Raw genomic sequence first — 16,843 nt, forward strand, 5'->3', positions numbered from 1 at the left:
TGATTATTTTATATCACGGGGCAAGAGACAGTAAAATGCAGCAGAGCATGCTTTAACCTTCATATACGGGTATTTTAACCTGAAATTTAATGATGCAGAACACACAAAAATTAAAATATGCAAACTTTTTATACTGTTGTCCATGTGCTACAATTTCATCTGCACACTGAAGCTGTCCTAGGTTAACTTTGACCTGTTACAATTGATTTCAGACCCATCGAATCAAGCAAAATTGTGCTTTTATAGGAACTTTAAACTGTTAAACTGCAAATCTCATGTCTGTGTGTGTGTTTTCAAGTAGCAGCGGTGACACGGGATCTTGACAACATCACAAGAACTGTCTGTGTTTCCCCCCAACAGATGCTCAAGTTCCTGCAGAGTGTTGCTGTTTGAAGAACCGTTGAGTAATCCTGAAGCAGCGAAATGATAAAACAGCGTAGGAGTGATCATATATAGCGCCAAAAGGGAACAGAGGTCGGAGTGTGCCTTGACGCAGACAAGAAATCTGCACCTGCAATGTACTTAAACAAAATTAAACAAATCATAAGTTAATTTCTAGAGAAGTTATAAAGAGCTATTGTGAGCTAATTTAGGCTAACCTAAATGAGAGTTAACTGAGATTAAAATACAGCATAAGAGGGATTATGGGGGACATAACTTCATAAAAGTACCTGATCTACCATTTCAGTGAGTGTGGGAAACGTGCAAGTCCCACGCGCAAGGTTTCTAACCAATGCTTTGAATCCACATACTAGTTTGCAATAAGCATTTTTTCCCATTCTTTTGAGGATTGTTTGGCAGTGAGGACAGTGTTTAACGGTTGTAATGGTCATACATGCTTTTGCATTAAATCCTAGAAGTTGCAAAATGTTCTTGCCAATAAATCATTAAATCATTGTTATGTTTTTAACTGTTATGTTTTTATGCCTTAGTTAGGTAAAACAGGATATGATATTATATGGTTGTAGAGGTTTTTGCTCCAAAAATGTGTTACCTAAAAAAACCCTTTCCCTATTCTCTGAACAGAGGAGTAATTATTCATTTATTAATATTAGATAGGCTTTCTATATATTTTTTGGTTTTTGCAAGGAGGGACGTATTGATTTGGGGCTATTCTGAATGCCAGCATGACAGCTACTCTTGTTCCCCTGTCAATATTCTCGCCTCTGTATCGTAGAACATATAGAAAAAAAAGGGAAAACCCCTAGATCTGCAATAGACTGGTGACCTGTCCAATGTTGACTAGGACACCTGGGATAGGCTCCAGCTCCTCTGCACCCTTCATCGGATAAGAAAATAAATGGATGGACAAAGTGCGGTTAAACCCCGCACCTGTTTTCCTGACTGTTCCAGTTAAGGGTCGTGGGGGAGTTAAAGCTTATTGAAGTGAGAACTATCCATTGAAGTATTTTGTGGTTAACTGTCACTGCTTTTCTTAAACAAGCCAGCTTTCTGTCCAATCAGCATTCACACATTACTCATAGTGTTGGCGCCACAGGGCTGTACTGTTGGTTTTTTTGGAGGACTGCATGCAAGCGCATTTGCATAGCCTCTGCATAGGTTGAATTCCCATAATCCCTCTCTCTGTGTAACCGGACTCCTACGCAAACCAACAGCAACGCAGGATCTTAAATCCCACGTTACAACCATTGAGGGAAAAATTAATTCAACTTTTGCAGGAGAATGCCAGGACAGCACTTCATGACCTGAGAGGTCGGGTTTTACAATGACCCAAAGCTTACAAATAAATCAATACTAAAACGAGTGAAACAAACAATAACTTGTTTTGGAACAGACCGCGTCAGAGTCCTGACCTCAAGCTGACCGAGATGCTTTGGCATGATCTGAAGAAGACTGTTCGATCACAAAAAAATAACAGAAATGTTAATCAGTTGAGATTATTTCATGAGATCAAGAACAATCAAAATTCCTCCTCAACGTCCAGTTTCATATGGGGCAGCTGTGGCTCTGGAGGAAGAGTGGGGTCACCCACTAATTGGACGGTTGGTGGTTCAACCTCCAGCTCCTCTAGTCTGTTAGTCAATATGTCCTTAGGCAAAATACTAAACAGATGCATTCATCAGTGTGTGAGAGTGAGTCTGACAGATTAAAAACGTTCTGTTCGAGTGTGTGTATGAGTGAGCGAAGGTATTTTTAGTGTTAAGTGCTTTGAGTAGTGAATAAGTTAAGAAGAGGTCATTGTTCCTGACGGTACTAAACTCAAGGGTTTACATGGTTTTTCCAGCCTACATTGCTCGTGATGACACAGAGCTTTAATAACACAAAAGTAGAGCTATTAGAGATTTTGTTTATCTATAATTTTGTCTCGGTTGTTGGTTCCAAGGGTTTGGCAACAGGAAGTGGAAGCCACAGGTGGAAAAACACATTTGTTTTTTCACGCCAAGTCAAGTAGCAGATCGTTAAAATAGCTCATTTCAAGTTAGCTACAGGCTGCGTGCATCCACACAGTAAGTGTAGAAAAAAAGTGGGCCCAGTGTGTCTGCGCACCAGAGGAAACACAGCTCCGGTGCGCAGACACACTGGGACTGCATTTGCGCTACTGCTGGCCTTGTGCCAACACAAAATCAGAGGCCTTAATGTAATACATTTGCAAATACTAACCACTAACCACCGCTATACTGAAGTCCTAACTCATCAAAAAAAAAGCTCATGAATGTTTCATAGTAAGTTATGCCAAATTAAGATCTTGGCACGCAGGGTTGAGTGGGGTGGCTGATTGAGATCAAACGTCGGCGCACACTGAAAAGGCTGTTATAAAGTCTGTTTTAAACGTCTAAATCAGAGGGCCCGGCCCATTCAGGATTCTATGTCTGGCTCTCTTTTCCATTCCCACTGATGTGCCGATTGGTTTTCCCATGGGATCAGTGCCATGCACGGATGCTCACTGAAGGCTTCACAACCTTTTCCTTCAAAACTCGAGGCAAAAAGTTTTGGTCTGAGACTGATTGGAACGATACAGCCGTGATTCAGTCCTGTAAATCAGCACGCAACTCTTTGCACCTCCGAATAAGCAGGATAAATTTAAACATAATGAGATTCTGAAACCGGATTTCTTTTAATGATCATCCCCCTGTATAGTTTAAAGCTCGGTACAGCAAAACCTCCACTCGAGAGATGTGTTCAAAGCCAGTTGTGAGCAGGCTGTCATCGTTACAGCTCCCCGTTTCTCACCCACTGGATTTTTAGCATGCACATATGCGACGCACACACATGCAGAGCAAAAAGTGTTTACTCACTGATTCCTGGGTCTTGTCCTTTGCATCATACACGCTTAGCTTGACTAACGTCTCTGGGCTAGCAGGATACTCTGAAGGGAAGGTCACCCCCGTCAGAAACAGTGGGTCTTTGTTCGCCTGGCAAGAGAGAGGGACAACATAGGACTATAGATATAGTTTGCGCTCGTGTGTGTACACACATGTGCGATATCCACATTTGCACTGCAACACAGATGTGAAAAAGCAGGAAGCTGAAGAGGGGGGGAAAAAAGAAGAGGACTTTTTTTTTTTTTTTGCTGGGTAAATGAGCCAGCAGCTGAGCTCAGTCTGCCCTCTTCCTCCTCCTGGCATTTCTCTCCATTCCTCTCACCTCTCCTGGGCACAAAAGCAGAAGATAGAGCTCTCCCTAGTGGGTCTACCTGGAGGTGTGGCATAAATACAGTCTGCCAACTGAGGCTGCAGATCAGGAGCAACAAATGTTGACAGGTAAGCTGGTGCAGTGGCAAGCAGGCAATAGGATTAAAGCAAACACAGCAGACAGTGTTGGGCTTTCAAACACCAGAAGGCAGCATGGCATTAGCCAATATTTGCTCACAACCTCCCTCAAATCGCAGGACCCAGTCACCACCTTTAACTTCTGTTGTGCTCGTTTGAGACTTTCCTTTCATTTCCACACCTGCTAACAAGGGTTCTGAGCGCTATTTGCTTTTACATCAAAACCTTTCTAGAAACAAGACGCGACGAAACGAGCCAAGCAGCCCACAAGCAGTGTCATGAAATAAGACGAGCCTACGTGCTGGGATCTGCAAGGTATGATTTATTCAACAACATTTTTGAAAAAGGGAAATTGGTGGTATTTTCTGACAGCGTCATGGTGATACGCCTTTGCTTCCGTGATGTATCAAAACAAAGGAAATCATTGTTACATACAAAAAACACTGTCCTTAAGGGACCTTTAGGCATATTTTAAACTGTTATAAAAGTTTTGTGTGCAAGACGATCAATAGGATGAGCTTTCAGTGTTTAATTCTCTACATTTTGTGATCGATTCAGCGATCCTTGCCTTGTCCATCCCCGCTCTTTCTTTGTCTTTCTGGAAATTTCTGGGACTCTGAGCTACATGTTACTGGCAGGGGGTAGCTGGCCCCACCAAAATGCTGCGGGTTTATTGTAATATTATAGCTGCCTTGCTTCGCTCCTCTTTGCTCTCTTCTCCTTCCTTCACGCCTATCAGTCGCAGCAGGGGGTGGGCGCCCTCCCTCGCTGAGCCTGGTTCAGCTGGAGGTATCTTCCTCTTAGTATCTTCCTCTTCACTTTTGCCTGTGACGGCTGATAGGGAATGGTTGAATCGTTGTTTTTCTTTGTCCTTTCCTTACAATATGAAATGCCTACTGCTGTGAATTTGTGCCATGAAAATAAAATGAAATTAAACTGCTGATCTGTCTAGGGTGTGCCCTGCCTCCGTCCTATGACAGCTGGGATAGGCTCCGGTCCTTTGTGACCTTAAAGTGGAATAAAACGGTGTCATGGTTCCTGAGTCTCGGACCCAGCGTTTAGAGCTTTTGTTGGCTTGTGGGGATTTATGTTCAGCTGCTTTCTTGTTTATTGTTTACTGTTTATAACGTAATTTCATATTCCCCCAGGCTTTTCAGTCTCTTTATTTATGTCTTTAGTTGGTGATAAGTCTTTTTGTATTTCTGCATCAAGTTCATACGTTTGAATAATTGTCCCTCGTTAGAAGCTTGCTTTCTCTTCTCCTCCTGTGCTGTGAGTCCTACGTCTGGGTCTGAAACCTGACGGATGGATAAGCTGTGGCATCTGCAGTTACCCACATTTTTATTGATTTTTCTTTTTTTATATATCCGAGGTTCATCAGCAACTTAACATAGACCATGAATCAGGTGACATTTGTGTAACCTCGCTTTTTCTCTCCTCTTCTGATTTGCTGCTTTGTCAGTGGGTCAAAAGTACTGAATGTCATTTGCAGTGAGGCAGCAGCAATATTAGCATGATATTCAACCTGTGTGTGTGAAATGTATTTATACACCTCTCCTCCATTCTGCAGGCATTTGACACTGAGGTAAATAATAGTGGAATCGCTGCCTCAGATCTGATTATAGGTGTGTTAAAAGTTACACTCAATAACTACTTTATCTGTACTGATTAGATAAAAAGCCAGAGAATTTAGACTCTGAGTATGAGGCAAGTAGACAAGATAAGACACAGTCATTTATAATTTATAGCAATAATGCCTCTGGTCAGACCTGGCTGATAAAACTTTTAAGGCATCTCTGTAACATTCATGAATTACTTTAAAGTAAATCCCGTTCGTATCAAATGTATGCAAAAATAAAAGAACTTTTTTTTATTGCAATCTGCAATAAATTCTACTAAAAACCTGATTGGCATTCAGAGACTAGCCCTCTAGTAAAGCCAGTGCTCTATATTACATTTTTTGTTTTAAAGAAGTGATTCAAATCTTCACACAAAATTTATAGTTGACTTTTGCCCCCCCTCGTATTCCTGCTGACAAACAGAGCAACACATTTTATTCCCTCCAACTCCAGGAATAAAGCGTATTGTTCCAGGAGCTGAGGGGCTTTCCTGAGAAGTCTCAAGCAGTGTTTAACTACTTGCTGTTGTCTATTTGAACCAATTCAAAGCATTCTGTTTACACTGGGGGTTTCCTGTTCCCTCGCACAGCTCTGATGGGCGTCTCTCGAACGCAGCCCTTTGGGACCATGTGGGGACAGATTGGGGACTGGTAATGAGACTGATACAGACAGACTGGCAGCTATGCGTGAATGTCTGAACACACCCTTAAGTTTGAAAAAAAAAGCACAGCATAAAAAATAAGACTGGGTGATACACACTACTGAACTGTTTTGTGCAGCTGTTACATAGTTATAGTGGTTATAGATTGTGCAATGAAAAAAAATCTGCAACTATACGCATGGAAGCAAAAAAGCATCTTAATTAAAAGCTGGCCACTTATTCCTTCAAGGTCATTTTCTTTGTGGGCTCTGCACCATTTCCAGTGCTTCCACAATTTTTATAAAGAAGACCCGTCCATCACGTCTGACTACTTGCCCTTGCGCATTTGCAGTTTTGCAGCAACTTCCATGCCAGAATGACCCAACCTTCATGTCTAGAATCATTACTTATGATGAGAGCTGGGCCTGGCTCAGCTCAGCGACCCAGATGCTAAACAGCAGTCCAAGAGCTCTAGTGTCCAAACTTAAAGGCAGAGCTTCAAGATCAAGAGCGTGACAAGTGAACAGTGCTTGTCTTTATTTTTTACACTGAATTTTCTCCTTGTGTCAGAGTGTCGACGCAGCTTCGCCTTGACATCACAGAGCACTGAAAAGGCTAGGACTTTTTGGCTAAACTAGAAGAATCTTTTTAGCTAACTACTAGGGGTGCAACAATACTCGTATCGATATTGAACCGTTCGATACAGTGCTTTCGGTTCGGTACGCATTTGTATCGAACAATACAAAATTTTTAATTTATTTTATCAACTTTTCTTCTGACCATGCTGTCTGTGTTGAGCGCTCAGTGGATCTGCGTTCGTCTACTCTGCCTAGGCTGCACTGTTGAGCGCAGATCCACTGGTTTTCATGTGAAGCATGACCCTGATGGTAAGCGCCTCATGGACAAAAGTAAAACAGTATGTCGGATGTGCCATGCAATGCTCAATTGGTGGGAACTAGTGCGTTAGCACAGTTAGCTTGTTAACGTGTTGATGCCGTCCAGCCCCACGCACGGGGCGATCCGCGGTAACTTGTTAACGGAGATTTTCTGCGTTATGGCGTTAATGTCATTTCAACGAGATTAACGCTGACAGCACTAGTGGGAACACAACGAATATGACTGCACATTTACACCAACATCATCCTAGTGCAAAGACAAGTGGAAGCAGACAAAAACAGCAAGCACGCATGCTACAAACTTTACCCGAGTCATTTAGACAGCCGTTAGCACATGATTCTCCTTATGGGGACCTGATATGTTTAATATGCTGCTGAGAGTATAGCCCAGAAGAAGGGTATAGTATAGCTTTTATTTTGGAAAGAGCCATTTCTCTGTAATAAACTCTCTTTCCCAAAGATGAGCAATTTCTCGATCAGATAAATTTATTTATTTTTTATTTTGTTGTTTCAGCAACATTAAATTTAAAAACTGTACTTTTGAGTTATTTTAATAAATGACAAATTAAAAAGGCATGAATTTTTTTTGTATCAAAAAAACATCGAACCGTGACACCAAAGTATCGAACCGAACCATGAATTTTGTGTATCGTTGCACCCCTACTAACTACCCACCCTGTGCTGCCAGATATGCTTCCCTTCAACTGTCCTCTCCCCCAAAATCAAACTGCAGTCGAAGGGTGAGCATTTTAACATTGTGGATGAGATACAGTGTGCATCACTGATATGAGACAGGCACAGCATGCAGAGGAAGACTTCAAGAGAATAATCCAAATGAAGCAAAATCAGTGGAAGCCGCAAAAGGAGGCAGCTATGGAGTGGATAGCTCACAAATTGAAATTAGGTTTCTGCTTTTTTTTTTTTTTTGATCACAGCACGTACCATCAAAATATGATTTCCTGGCAAGCGGATAAATTCTAACAGCGATTTATTGCACAGACCTTATTACAAGGAGGTTGGTGGGTGCAAGGCCGCTAGAAGATGAAAAGAGTTACTTCAGCACTTTGACATACCACAGATTTTTTTTAAATAGGCAATATTTCAAGAGCAGTTAATTATGTCAGTTTATAGTGTATAGAGAGAGGAAAACGAAGCAGAGAATGAAGGGTATAATATGAACAAAGGCCCTCAAACCAAGTAATCAAACCACAGGTGTTGTGGTTAAATACTCTGCTGAGATTCTTCTGCCGCGTGTGTTCAGGTGTTTTCATCCATCACCTAAACACGATAGTTTGTTATTTCTTCGGAATGAGTTTTTAAAAAAAGTCAACATTGAATGAATGCTTCATCTGCTTTTCTGTAGCTCTGCTGAGATTGACACATCAGCCGAAGAGCCTTAGACAATCCAGGGTTTTCGGAGCTCGGAGAGCCAGACTCTGAAGTCTCCCTAAAAACAGCAGTGCGCTTAACACACAAGGACAGAATTATGTGTTTAACTGCACGCTCACACACATACACACACACAGACAGAACGCGCAAAAACCACCTCCTCACCACACCACTAACCCCGCTGATCCTTCAGAAATCTACGCCGGGCTGACAGAGGGGAAATAAAACAAGTCTATTGCTTCTGATTTCATGTCTCTAGACGCGGTAATATTAGTCTTGACGCCTGGTGCCATTTTGCCACCCAGCCATGAAGCTGTGTGGTTTGTGTACACCGACGCTCTAAACACACAGCCTGATTGAGCACAGTAGGTACACACGCAGTGGAATCAATGCACTGCTTTGAGCCCAGAGCAAATGGGGATCTTATCTGTACTATACACTGACAAAAAGACAGACTTGACCATTATACTCGAGAATGTGCAGGTACACAGACATAATCCGTTACACCTCCCTCTCTGGCACGCTGAATATGCCTCATTCAGACTTACCAGCATGCTTGGCAGCCTCGGCTACAGCTGAATCTTCTTAGAGCTGCTGATGGGCTGAGATGAGCTAAAGTGGTAATGCTGTCTCCATTTACACAAAGAAGTGAGCCGGGCTGTCATACAAGTGGTCAACATATGCTATGGGAGACAGCTGGCCCTCTCTTGTCTTTTTGTCAGTCTGGGTTGCAAATCTCTGTGGAATAACCAATTTAGGCCATTAAGAGGGTGTGTGTGTGTTTGTGCGCGATTGGGCAGAGGGGGAAGTGCAAGTACTCTGGGTCGAGTTTCCTTGACCATTCATAATTACATATACACAGAGAGAGTAGACTTTTGGACTTGTTCCAGGCAGGGGTTCTTTGCTTGACTAGCCTGACATCAAAGGCTGTTTTATCCCCTGCCTTTGCATGACGTCAAATCCCCTCAAGTACCACCACTTCTGGACCCATTGCCCATGTTTAAGGAAAGGGATTTTCCTACACAGAAGTATTAGGGATTGGCAGAAAATGCAACTTTTTCCATCCCAATTTCTGTCTCTTGTGTCAGGCTCAGCACAGAGAAAGCATGCACATGTGAAAAACAAAGGACTTACAATTTCTACAAAAAGGACATCTCCTTTCTCTGAACATTTGGTAAAATACCAAATGGCATTTTTCTGTGTCTGTATGTGTGTGTTGGTAGCTTCAAATACAATGTGACCAAAAACCATTTTTTCAGCATTTAAGCTGTCACTTGTCGCTTTTCTGTTTTACCAACTGCAGGTTAAGCTGCAGTATCCGCACTGAGACATAAACCTGCTTATGGAGACAAAATGGGTCAAGTTAAAATACCGAGTCCCGGTTCTGTACTACAACCCCAGTTACAAAAATGTTGGGATGTAAATAAAACAATGCAATCCACTTGAGCCCACTTTTTGTCTTCCTATTGTTTCAGGTTGCAATGTTTTTGTTCTTTTTGTGACTTTCTCTCTTTAAGTTATATACAGTGTTGGGAGTAATGAGATACAAAGTCACGTGTTACTGTAAACACACTGCATTTTTTCAGCAGTAACTGCATTACAGTTACAAATATGTCATTACTTACAAAGGTGCACCAAACAAACATGCACTAAAAAAGACATGAGTGCGACGGTAAAGTGGAAACTGCATGCAGGACAGACAGAAGCCGTGTTGTGCTGCTAACACAACTTCGCCTCTTTGCGAGCATCTGCACCAGCATGCTAACGCTAAGCTAGCCAAGAACCCAGAGTAGGGCTAGGCGATATGGCCTAAAATCAATATCACGATAAATTGAGCAGTTAACCTCGATAACGATAAATGGACGATAACCACCCCAAGTGCCAAAAAAACAACCTTTTTTTTTTCATTTGATGGGGCTGTGGCAGGCAGCATAGTTCCTCCAGTTATTTTGATAATATTATTCCCCCTAGACCTATTCATTGCAATTATATTATTACCACTTTAAAGGACTGTAAAATGTTACTGAAAATAAATGAAGACAATAGTAGTAAGTACTTTTAGTGGTTAAGATTTATTAACTGAACAAAATAAAAAGTGTAGGATACAATATGTAACCATGCTCTCTAAAAAAATGTGTATCCCTTGTAAACAAAATAGTTTAATAATAAATATGTTTCACATTGGCTATTCACAAAGTAAACAATGATTGTGCAAATGTAATGCCATCATGGACAAAGGCCTATCTCTGCTAAGGCCTTGAGGTACTATAACTTGTAAACAAATAATGTCACAAACACAAATGTCAATTGAACGCAGAAAAAACTATAATAAATACTAAGCACTGCCATGTGACTAGTGAAAACTATAAACTCTTAAACAAAAACATTAAATAGTGCTGTTTGCAAAAAACTTCAATAGAACACTGATAGTTAAAATTAGGCAGGGCTTGAACAGGGCACTTCAAAAAGGGGCAGCAGCAGACTTGGTATCCTGAGCGGTTCAATCAAACTGTGTGTTACCTTGACTTGACGCAACAGTCTTTTTGCAGAGTTTACATTTAACAATTTTTTGATCAATATCATCCTTGTTGAATCCAAAATGTTGCCAAACGATTGATGATGCATTTTTTTTGTTAACAAGCGTCTCCTCTTCCTCCTCCACCAGCTCTACCTCCGTCGCTGCTGCTTCAACATTTAAATCGTCCTCCATTTGTTCACCCGTGTCTCGTCTTGTTACAGGTAGTAGAGTCATGTGACTCCACCCGTCAAGTCTGTAACGTAGCACAGCGTCTTATTAAAGGGACATGAACATCGCCAACCTGCACATGCCTTTTCTTTTTTTTTTTAAATACCGAATTTACCGACATGGGCAAAATGACGTCGATGAGAATCATAAATTTCGGTAACGATAAATTTTTGATATATCGCCCAGCCCTAACCCTGAGTAACGTTCAAGCTGAGTGAATGCTGACCCCAGACCATCGGACAGCCTGATCTTCAACAGGTAACAAAAGCAGTGATGAGCAGTCAGGCTGGGGCCTCCATTTACACCTGTTCATGTTTCTAAAGAAGACTCACTGTGGCGATCACTTTAAAGTCTTTTTGTGCTGGTTTTAATCTTTGCTTTGTGTTCATACTTAAAAACTAAATGAAAAAATCGTATGCATGTCATCATTAGGATAGGGATTTGTGTTGGTGTGTGGGAATGTATCCTGTAAGTTTATATAGTTAAATGCTAATTATGAGACAATGGGTTTCAGGTGAATTTATAGAGTAACAAGAAAGTAATGTAGTGACTAGTGTAACAAATGACCTCTCTGGCAAGTAATTAAGTAATGTGCTGCATTCTTTTTAAGAAACATGAGTAATGTAATCCATTACTTTTCTTGAGTAGTAATCCCAACAATGGCTCCAAAGAGCTCTTAAAAACACCTGGAATTGTTCCTCTTGTGTTTTGCGAGTCCCTGTTCTTACTTCCTCTGAAACATGTGAGTGGTGAGACATAAAGAGTGATCATATAGCTTTCATAAAACAAAGAACATTTTCCCCCTGACCTGAGTACGATTGACGGGCGGGACCAGAGAGGCTTTGTAGCACCTGGCATGCTCCATCATTTATCTTCTAAATGAAATCTTTCTATCACATACAGCATGATAGCACACATATTACACGAGCAAGACTTCACACAGCCAGCCAGGCCCGGCGCTCGCAAAGCCGACAGCAGCTGTTGAGAGAAAGCATCCTGGGAATGTGACAACAGTGAAAACACAAGTGCTGTCTTCAAATAATACACATAGAGTAAGCTCCCCGGTGCCTGCACACACACACACACACACACACACACACACACACACACACACACACACACACACACAGGTCTGCCTTTGGTCATACAAGTTAATAAACATTTGTTTCTGTATTAAGTGTGAAAGCCTACAGGCAAGAATCCCTTGCTCCATTAAAACTTCAATCAAAGATTATTTCAACAAGACATATTCTCTTCTCAGTTTGGCTTCAAGTCTGAGTCCAAATAACACTAATATTGGTTTTCTGATTGATCCGGTTTCTAGGGGGAAATGCTAAATACACTGGTTTATGTAACAGAAGAAATGTTCACTTTTTATGACACAATCCAGACTAATAAAGTGAATATACGGACAGCAAATCTACCAGACTCTCTGTAAGGGTGCAAACCTCTCTTTTAAAACACACTCATTAAATCACAATGAATGGGTACGTACCCTTTTTTTTGTGTGAAGACAAAAGCAGTTCATATCCTCAGATCATACTCCAAATCCTTAACATTACAGCCATGAAATCAAAACTCCAGCAGCCTTCAGAGTGTCTGCAGAGCTGGCTGAGCCAGCATACAGTGTCCTACCACATCCTGTCTTTCCACTCACACATGCACAAACACACATACTCTGCTGCTCCCTTGACTGAGGGGAAAAGCAGTTGAAATCAGTCTTTGAAAGAGACGGTTATGCTAATTTAGCTTTACTGGTTTAGGAGGGAAATAGTGTCTCCTTTCTATGCGCCTGGAAACTTTGCCCTCATATGAGGAAGGAGAAGAGAAAAAAAGGACTGTGTGTGTGTGTTGGCCTCTGCACATGTGTGTAGGTGGGTGTTCCAAAGTGGGACGGGGGCAGCTGTTGCTGCCCAGAAAACACTCATGTGGCTGCTGTCTCAGCAACAACACTGTCACGGTGGAAGTAAAAGAAGAAGAATTTAAAGAGGTCAAAGAGCGCAAAACACTCTCACTGTTTTACCCACACACAATTAAACCCACAAACGCATACTGTATATGTACTGTAAATGCATGATTGACACACAACACAGTCACTCATGTGAATGTCTGGACTCAGCTGTCACTAGAAATAGAAGGTTAGGGCTCATTGTCTGTTCCAGTTCAGTGAGTCAGATGGAAAAGCAAGGTTGATAGAAAGGAGGGCAGACAGCGATGGAGAGAATACCAACGGAGACTTGGTGACCCAGAGATACGGCAAAACAACAAACATCATAGGCCGGAGACAAGCAAGAGGATGGTGCGTGTGCGTGTGATGCCTTACCTCAACTATCTCTGTGCAGGCGTGAGACACGAGGTGCTGCTTGTGGGGATCTATGACAGCCACCTGGACCAAAGCATTGGGCTTCCTGTCTCTGCCTGAGGCCACCAGATCATTACAGGCTACACAGAGGAAGATAGGGAGGAAGGGAGAGCCGACAGGGAGCATAGAGGATGGAGAGAAACAGGAGACGAGAGGATAGAAGGGAGGAGAAGGGGATGAAAGATGAGAGGGGAAGATTTTCCTTTAGGATATAAAGTGAAGTGACACAAATCACATGACAGTGGGTCAAAACATGACATTAGACTGTAGAAAATACTAACAGTACAAGGCAACAATAATATAATATAAATAAACTATATTGTATTATAATAATAATAACATAACAATAAACTATACAAGAAGAAAGGAGAAAACAGCCAAGGTAGCTTTATATATTAAAATTCATATCGTTAGCTTCATAGCATAAGTGCCTAAGTCATTTTTTTGTGATGACATAGGCAGACGGACAGGATGATGCAGCAGTGGTAGGGGAGTAAAGTTAGGCAAAAATCTCAATTTGACCAAAAAATGACTTAGGCACTTATGCTATGAAGCTAACGATATGTGAAAGTGCAAAACAACATCACAAAAGACCCAAGCAGCTACACGTGCTGCATGTTAGGACTAATTCAGTGAGTTTTAGCTTCCAGTGATTCTAAAAACACACACATAACTTAGATTAAACAAATATGTCACATTCGTTATGATAAAGATAACATGATATTTGAAAGCTCAATCGATGTGTTGTCATGTTTATTATTTCAATATATTTCCAAAATACTCTTAAATATTAAACCTTAATCAAGAAGTCTTACTTTATGCATCAAGACCTCAAACCCCCAAAACAAACTCACCTATGAGAAAGGACATCTGACTCAAGGAACGAACCAGTGTCGTGTCGAGACATAACAGACATCTTTTAAATTATATTTTTAAGTGCCTGCAGCCTGTTACTAAAACACTTTGTTCCCATTTCTTTAGTTGAATCTGCAAAACATAAATTGCCAGGAATAAATTGTATTTTCGCACCAACAAGGTGAGTCACATAGATCTATTAGCTGAAAATCGGGCATATCTTGGCATGCTGTGCAGTGTGTCCTAAAATAATTTGAAGAAACTGGACAAGTGGAGGATAAAAGAAGAAGTGGCAGGTCTAAAACAAAACCCCTGAAAATGATATATATATATAACTGATGTCTGTCAGTCATCTGAAATGCATGTCCTTAAGACATAGGAAAATAAATCCAGCAAAGACCTGACACAGGACCTTAAAGATTCATTAGGCCCTTCAGGAGATCCATCTACCGTTCACTGAAGCCTCATCAAAAATGGTGTCAGTAGAAGGGTGTCTGTCAAGAAACCATTAAGGAAGGGAAGCAGGGAGAAAAGCCTGAAGTGTGTTAAATCACAAGATCAAGAATGAAAATCAGTGGAAACAGGTCTTATGGAGTAATGAATCCAAATTTAAAATTGTCCAAATTGTCGTCAGTATGTATGAAGGAGGTAAGGAGAGCGGTGTCGTTAGCCACGTGGAAAACAGAGTGGAGCCTCTGTTAGGATTTAGGGCTGCATTTCAGCCAGTGGTGTTAAATTATGAACACAGAAAAGTTCTGTCATTTTTTTGATCTAACATGCAATAGAAAAACCCAACAGTCATGGACTGGCCTCCCCAGAGTCCGAGCTACACACAGCCAACATCCCAAGGAGAGCTTTGAATGTCCTTCAAGCAGACTGGAGAGTTATTCCTGACGAAACAAGAAAGTTTTCCTAAGAGAGTTCAGGCTGTGTTGAAGAATAAAAGTGGCCATAACCAAACAGAAGAAGAATTTTCAGGTATCTTTGCTTGAGTAGTTATTTTTTGGGAACTTTTTACTTTTATTTTAAAAAGAACTACTTTTTTATTTTCCTTTTTTTCTCTGCTAGTGTTCCACGTACCTGATGTAAGCTGGGTACATTTATTAGAATTAAACTTTATTATTATTTTATTATTATATAAATATTGGACAAGGCTCAGGTTTTGCTGCACAAAAATAGCAGGTAGAAACGTCCTCCAAAGAAGTACTTTTTGGTTTCTGTACTTTGAGTACATTTCACAGCCTATATGTTTACTTTCACTTGAGTAAACGTATAGGCTTCAACTTCAACTTATACAACTTTTACTAGTATCTGTACTTATACTTAAGTACAGAATGTCTGTACTTTTGCCACCTCTGCCCATTTTCCTTGCAGAATAAACAATGAGGGTTGGTTCAGGACTTTTACACAGCACTGTACTAAAATTGCTGCCTCAGCAGTCAATTAAAATGGCAGCAAGGCAAGACAAACTCCCCCCCCGGCAGTGAGATATCAGCTTTATGATGGCTTTCATTTCTGGCATCAAAAGCAGCCTGTCACTCAGCACTCATTTCTTTCAAGGACAGGAAGAATTTTTATCTCACGACTTCTGTACAGCAAATCAGGTTGAATGAATGGTTCCGAACAGCAGCTCTCTCTAGCATACTATAAGATGCACTAAGAACACTCGCTGATGCCAGCGATGATCACAACTAAAATGATAAACACGAATCCACTAAGACAACCTTGTGATCTCCTTGGTAGAGTCAGATGCACAGCAGTGAAGTCAAACAGCAACAAAGCTTCTTGGTTTTTCCTGAATATTTCAAAGCATGTTATGTGAGGTCTGGAGATGGAAGAATGCTAACGTCTGCTGTTATAGTTTTTCAGCACATTGAACAAAAACACAAAGGATGTGACTCTAATGTTCACAGCTGCTTCACATGAAAGCTCAAAACCATCCAGCTTGGTAAATTACATCATATGGCTCTGAAATTATGTATTAATTAGCATTTGTATGCACTCAAGAACAGTAATGACAAAAGTTTGTGAACCTCCCTGGATGAGATCCAAAAGCTGCATTTTATCTGTGCAGCACAATTCGGGCATGCAATGAGTGGTCACCTTACATCAGTGTGCAAAAGAACAAAACAAAAAATATAACCTAAGACGTATGGACAATATGATTCAGTGGGTGAAACTTTATGAAAAAGGCATATCTTCATGCGGTATCTACATCAGCCTGAATATAATGTTTAGGCCAGTGTTTCCCAACCTTTTGGAGCCACGGCACATATTTCACATTAGAAAAATCACACGGCACACCACCAAACTAGGGTCGTCATGTGGGTCGGAATTTTCTCCAGGACAGATTGACTACTTTTTCTTTTCAAATATTTAATGCCCTATAACACCCTGCCACTTCTCAGAACATGGCTAGCGTGTAATTTCTTCTTCATCTGTTTTACTGGCAGTTGGCGACCCATTTAATTAGAGCTGGTAGGCAGTGTTGCCAACTCCTCAGTAACGAAAATCGCTATTGGTTGTCCTAAAAGTCGCTAGAAGTCGCTAAATGACATCATCGCCTAATTTGCATAATTGGTCATGCTAATCTAATTGTAACCTA

General features: G+C 41.0%; 1 protein-coding gene across 3 annotated transcripts in view; it reads right to left on the bottom strand.

The window, feature by feature from the left end:
* Window positions 1-16,843, bottom strand: part of inpp4b (inositol polyphosphate-4-phosphatase type II B) — a 184,356-nt gene that overhangs the window by 140,837 nt on the left and 26,676 nt on the right. For 2 of the 3 annotated variants that reach the window (XM_005726925.2, XM_005726924.2), the window contains exons 3-4: window positions 13,345-13,463; window positions 3,258-3,374 (exon numbers count right to left, since the gene is read on the bottom strand). In XM_005726925.2, the coding sequence (XP_005726982.1) occupies window positions 3,258-3,374; window positions 13,345-13,463 (236 nt within the window). Of the gene's footprint in view, window positions 1-3,257; window positions 3,375-12,516; window positions 12,594-13,344; window positions 13,464-16,843 lie in introns of those variants that run through there. The other variant, XM_005726926.1, reaches the window with a different exon arrangement.

Source organism: Pundamilia nyererei, unplaced genomic scaffold (assembly GCF_000239375.1).
Source record: "Pundamilia nyererei isolate P.nyererei 1_Seehausen unplaced genomic scaffold, PunNye1.0 scaffold00022, whole genome shotgun sequence".
NCBI classification, from domain to species: domain Eukaryota; kingdom Metazoa; phylum Chordata; class Actinopteri; order Cichliformes; family Cichlidae; genus Pundamilia; species Pundamilia nyererei.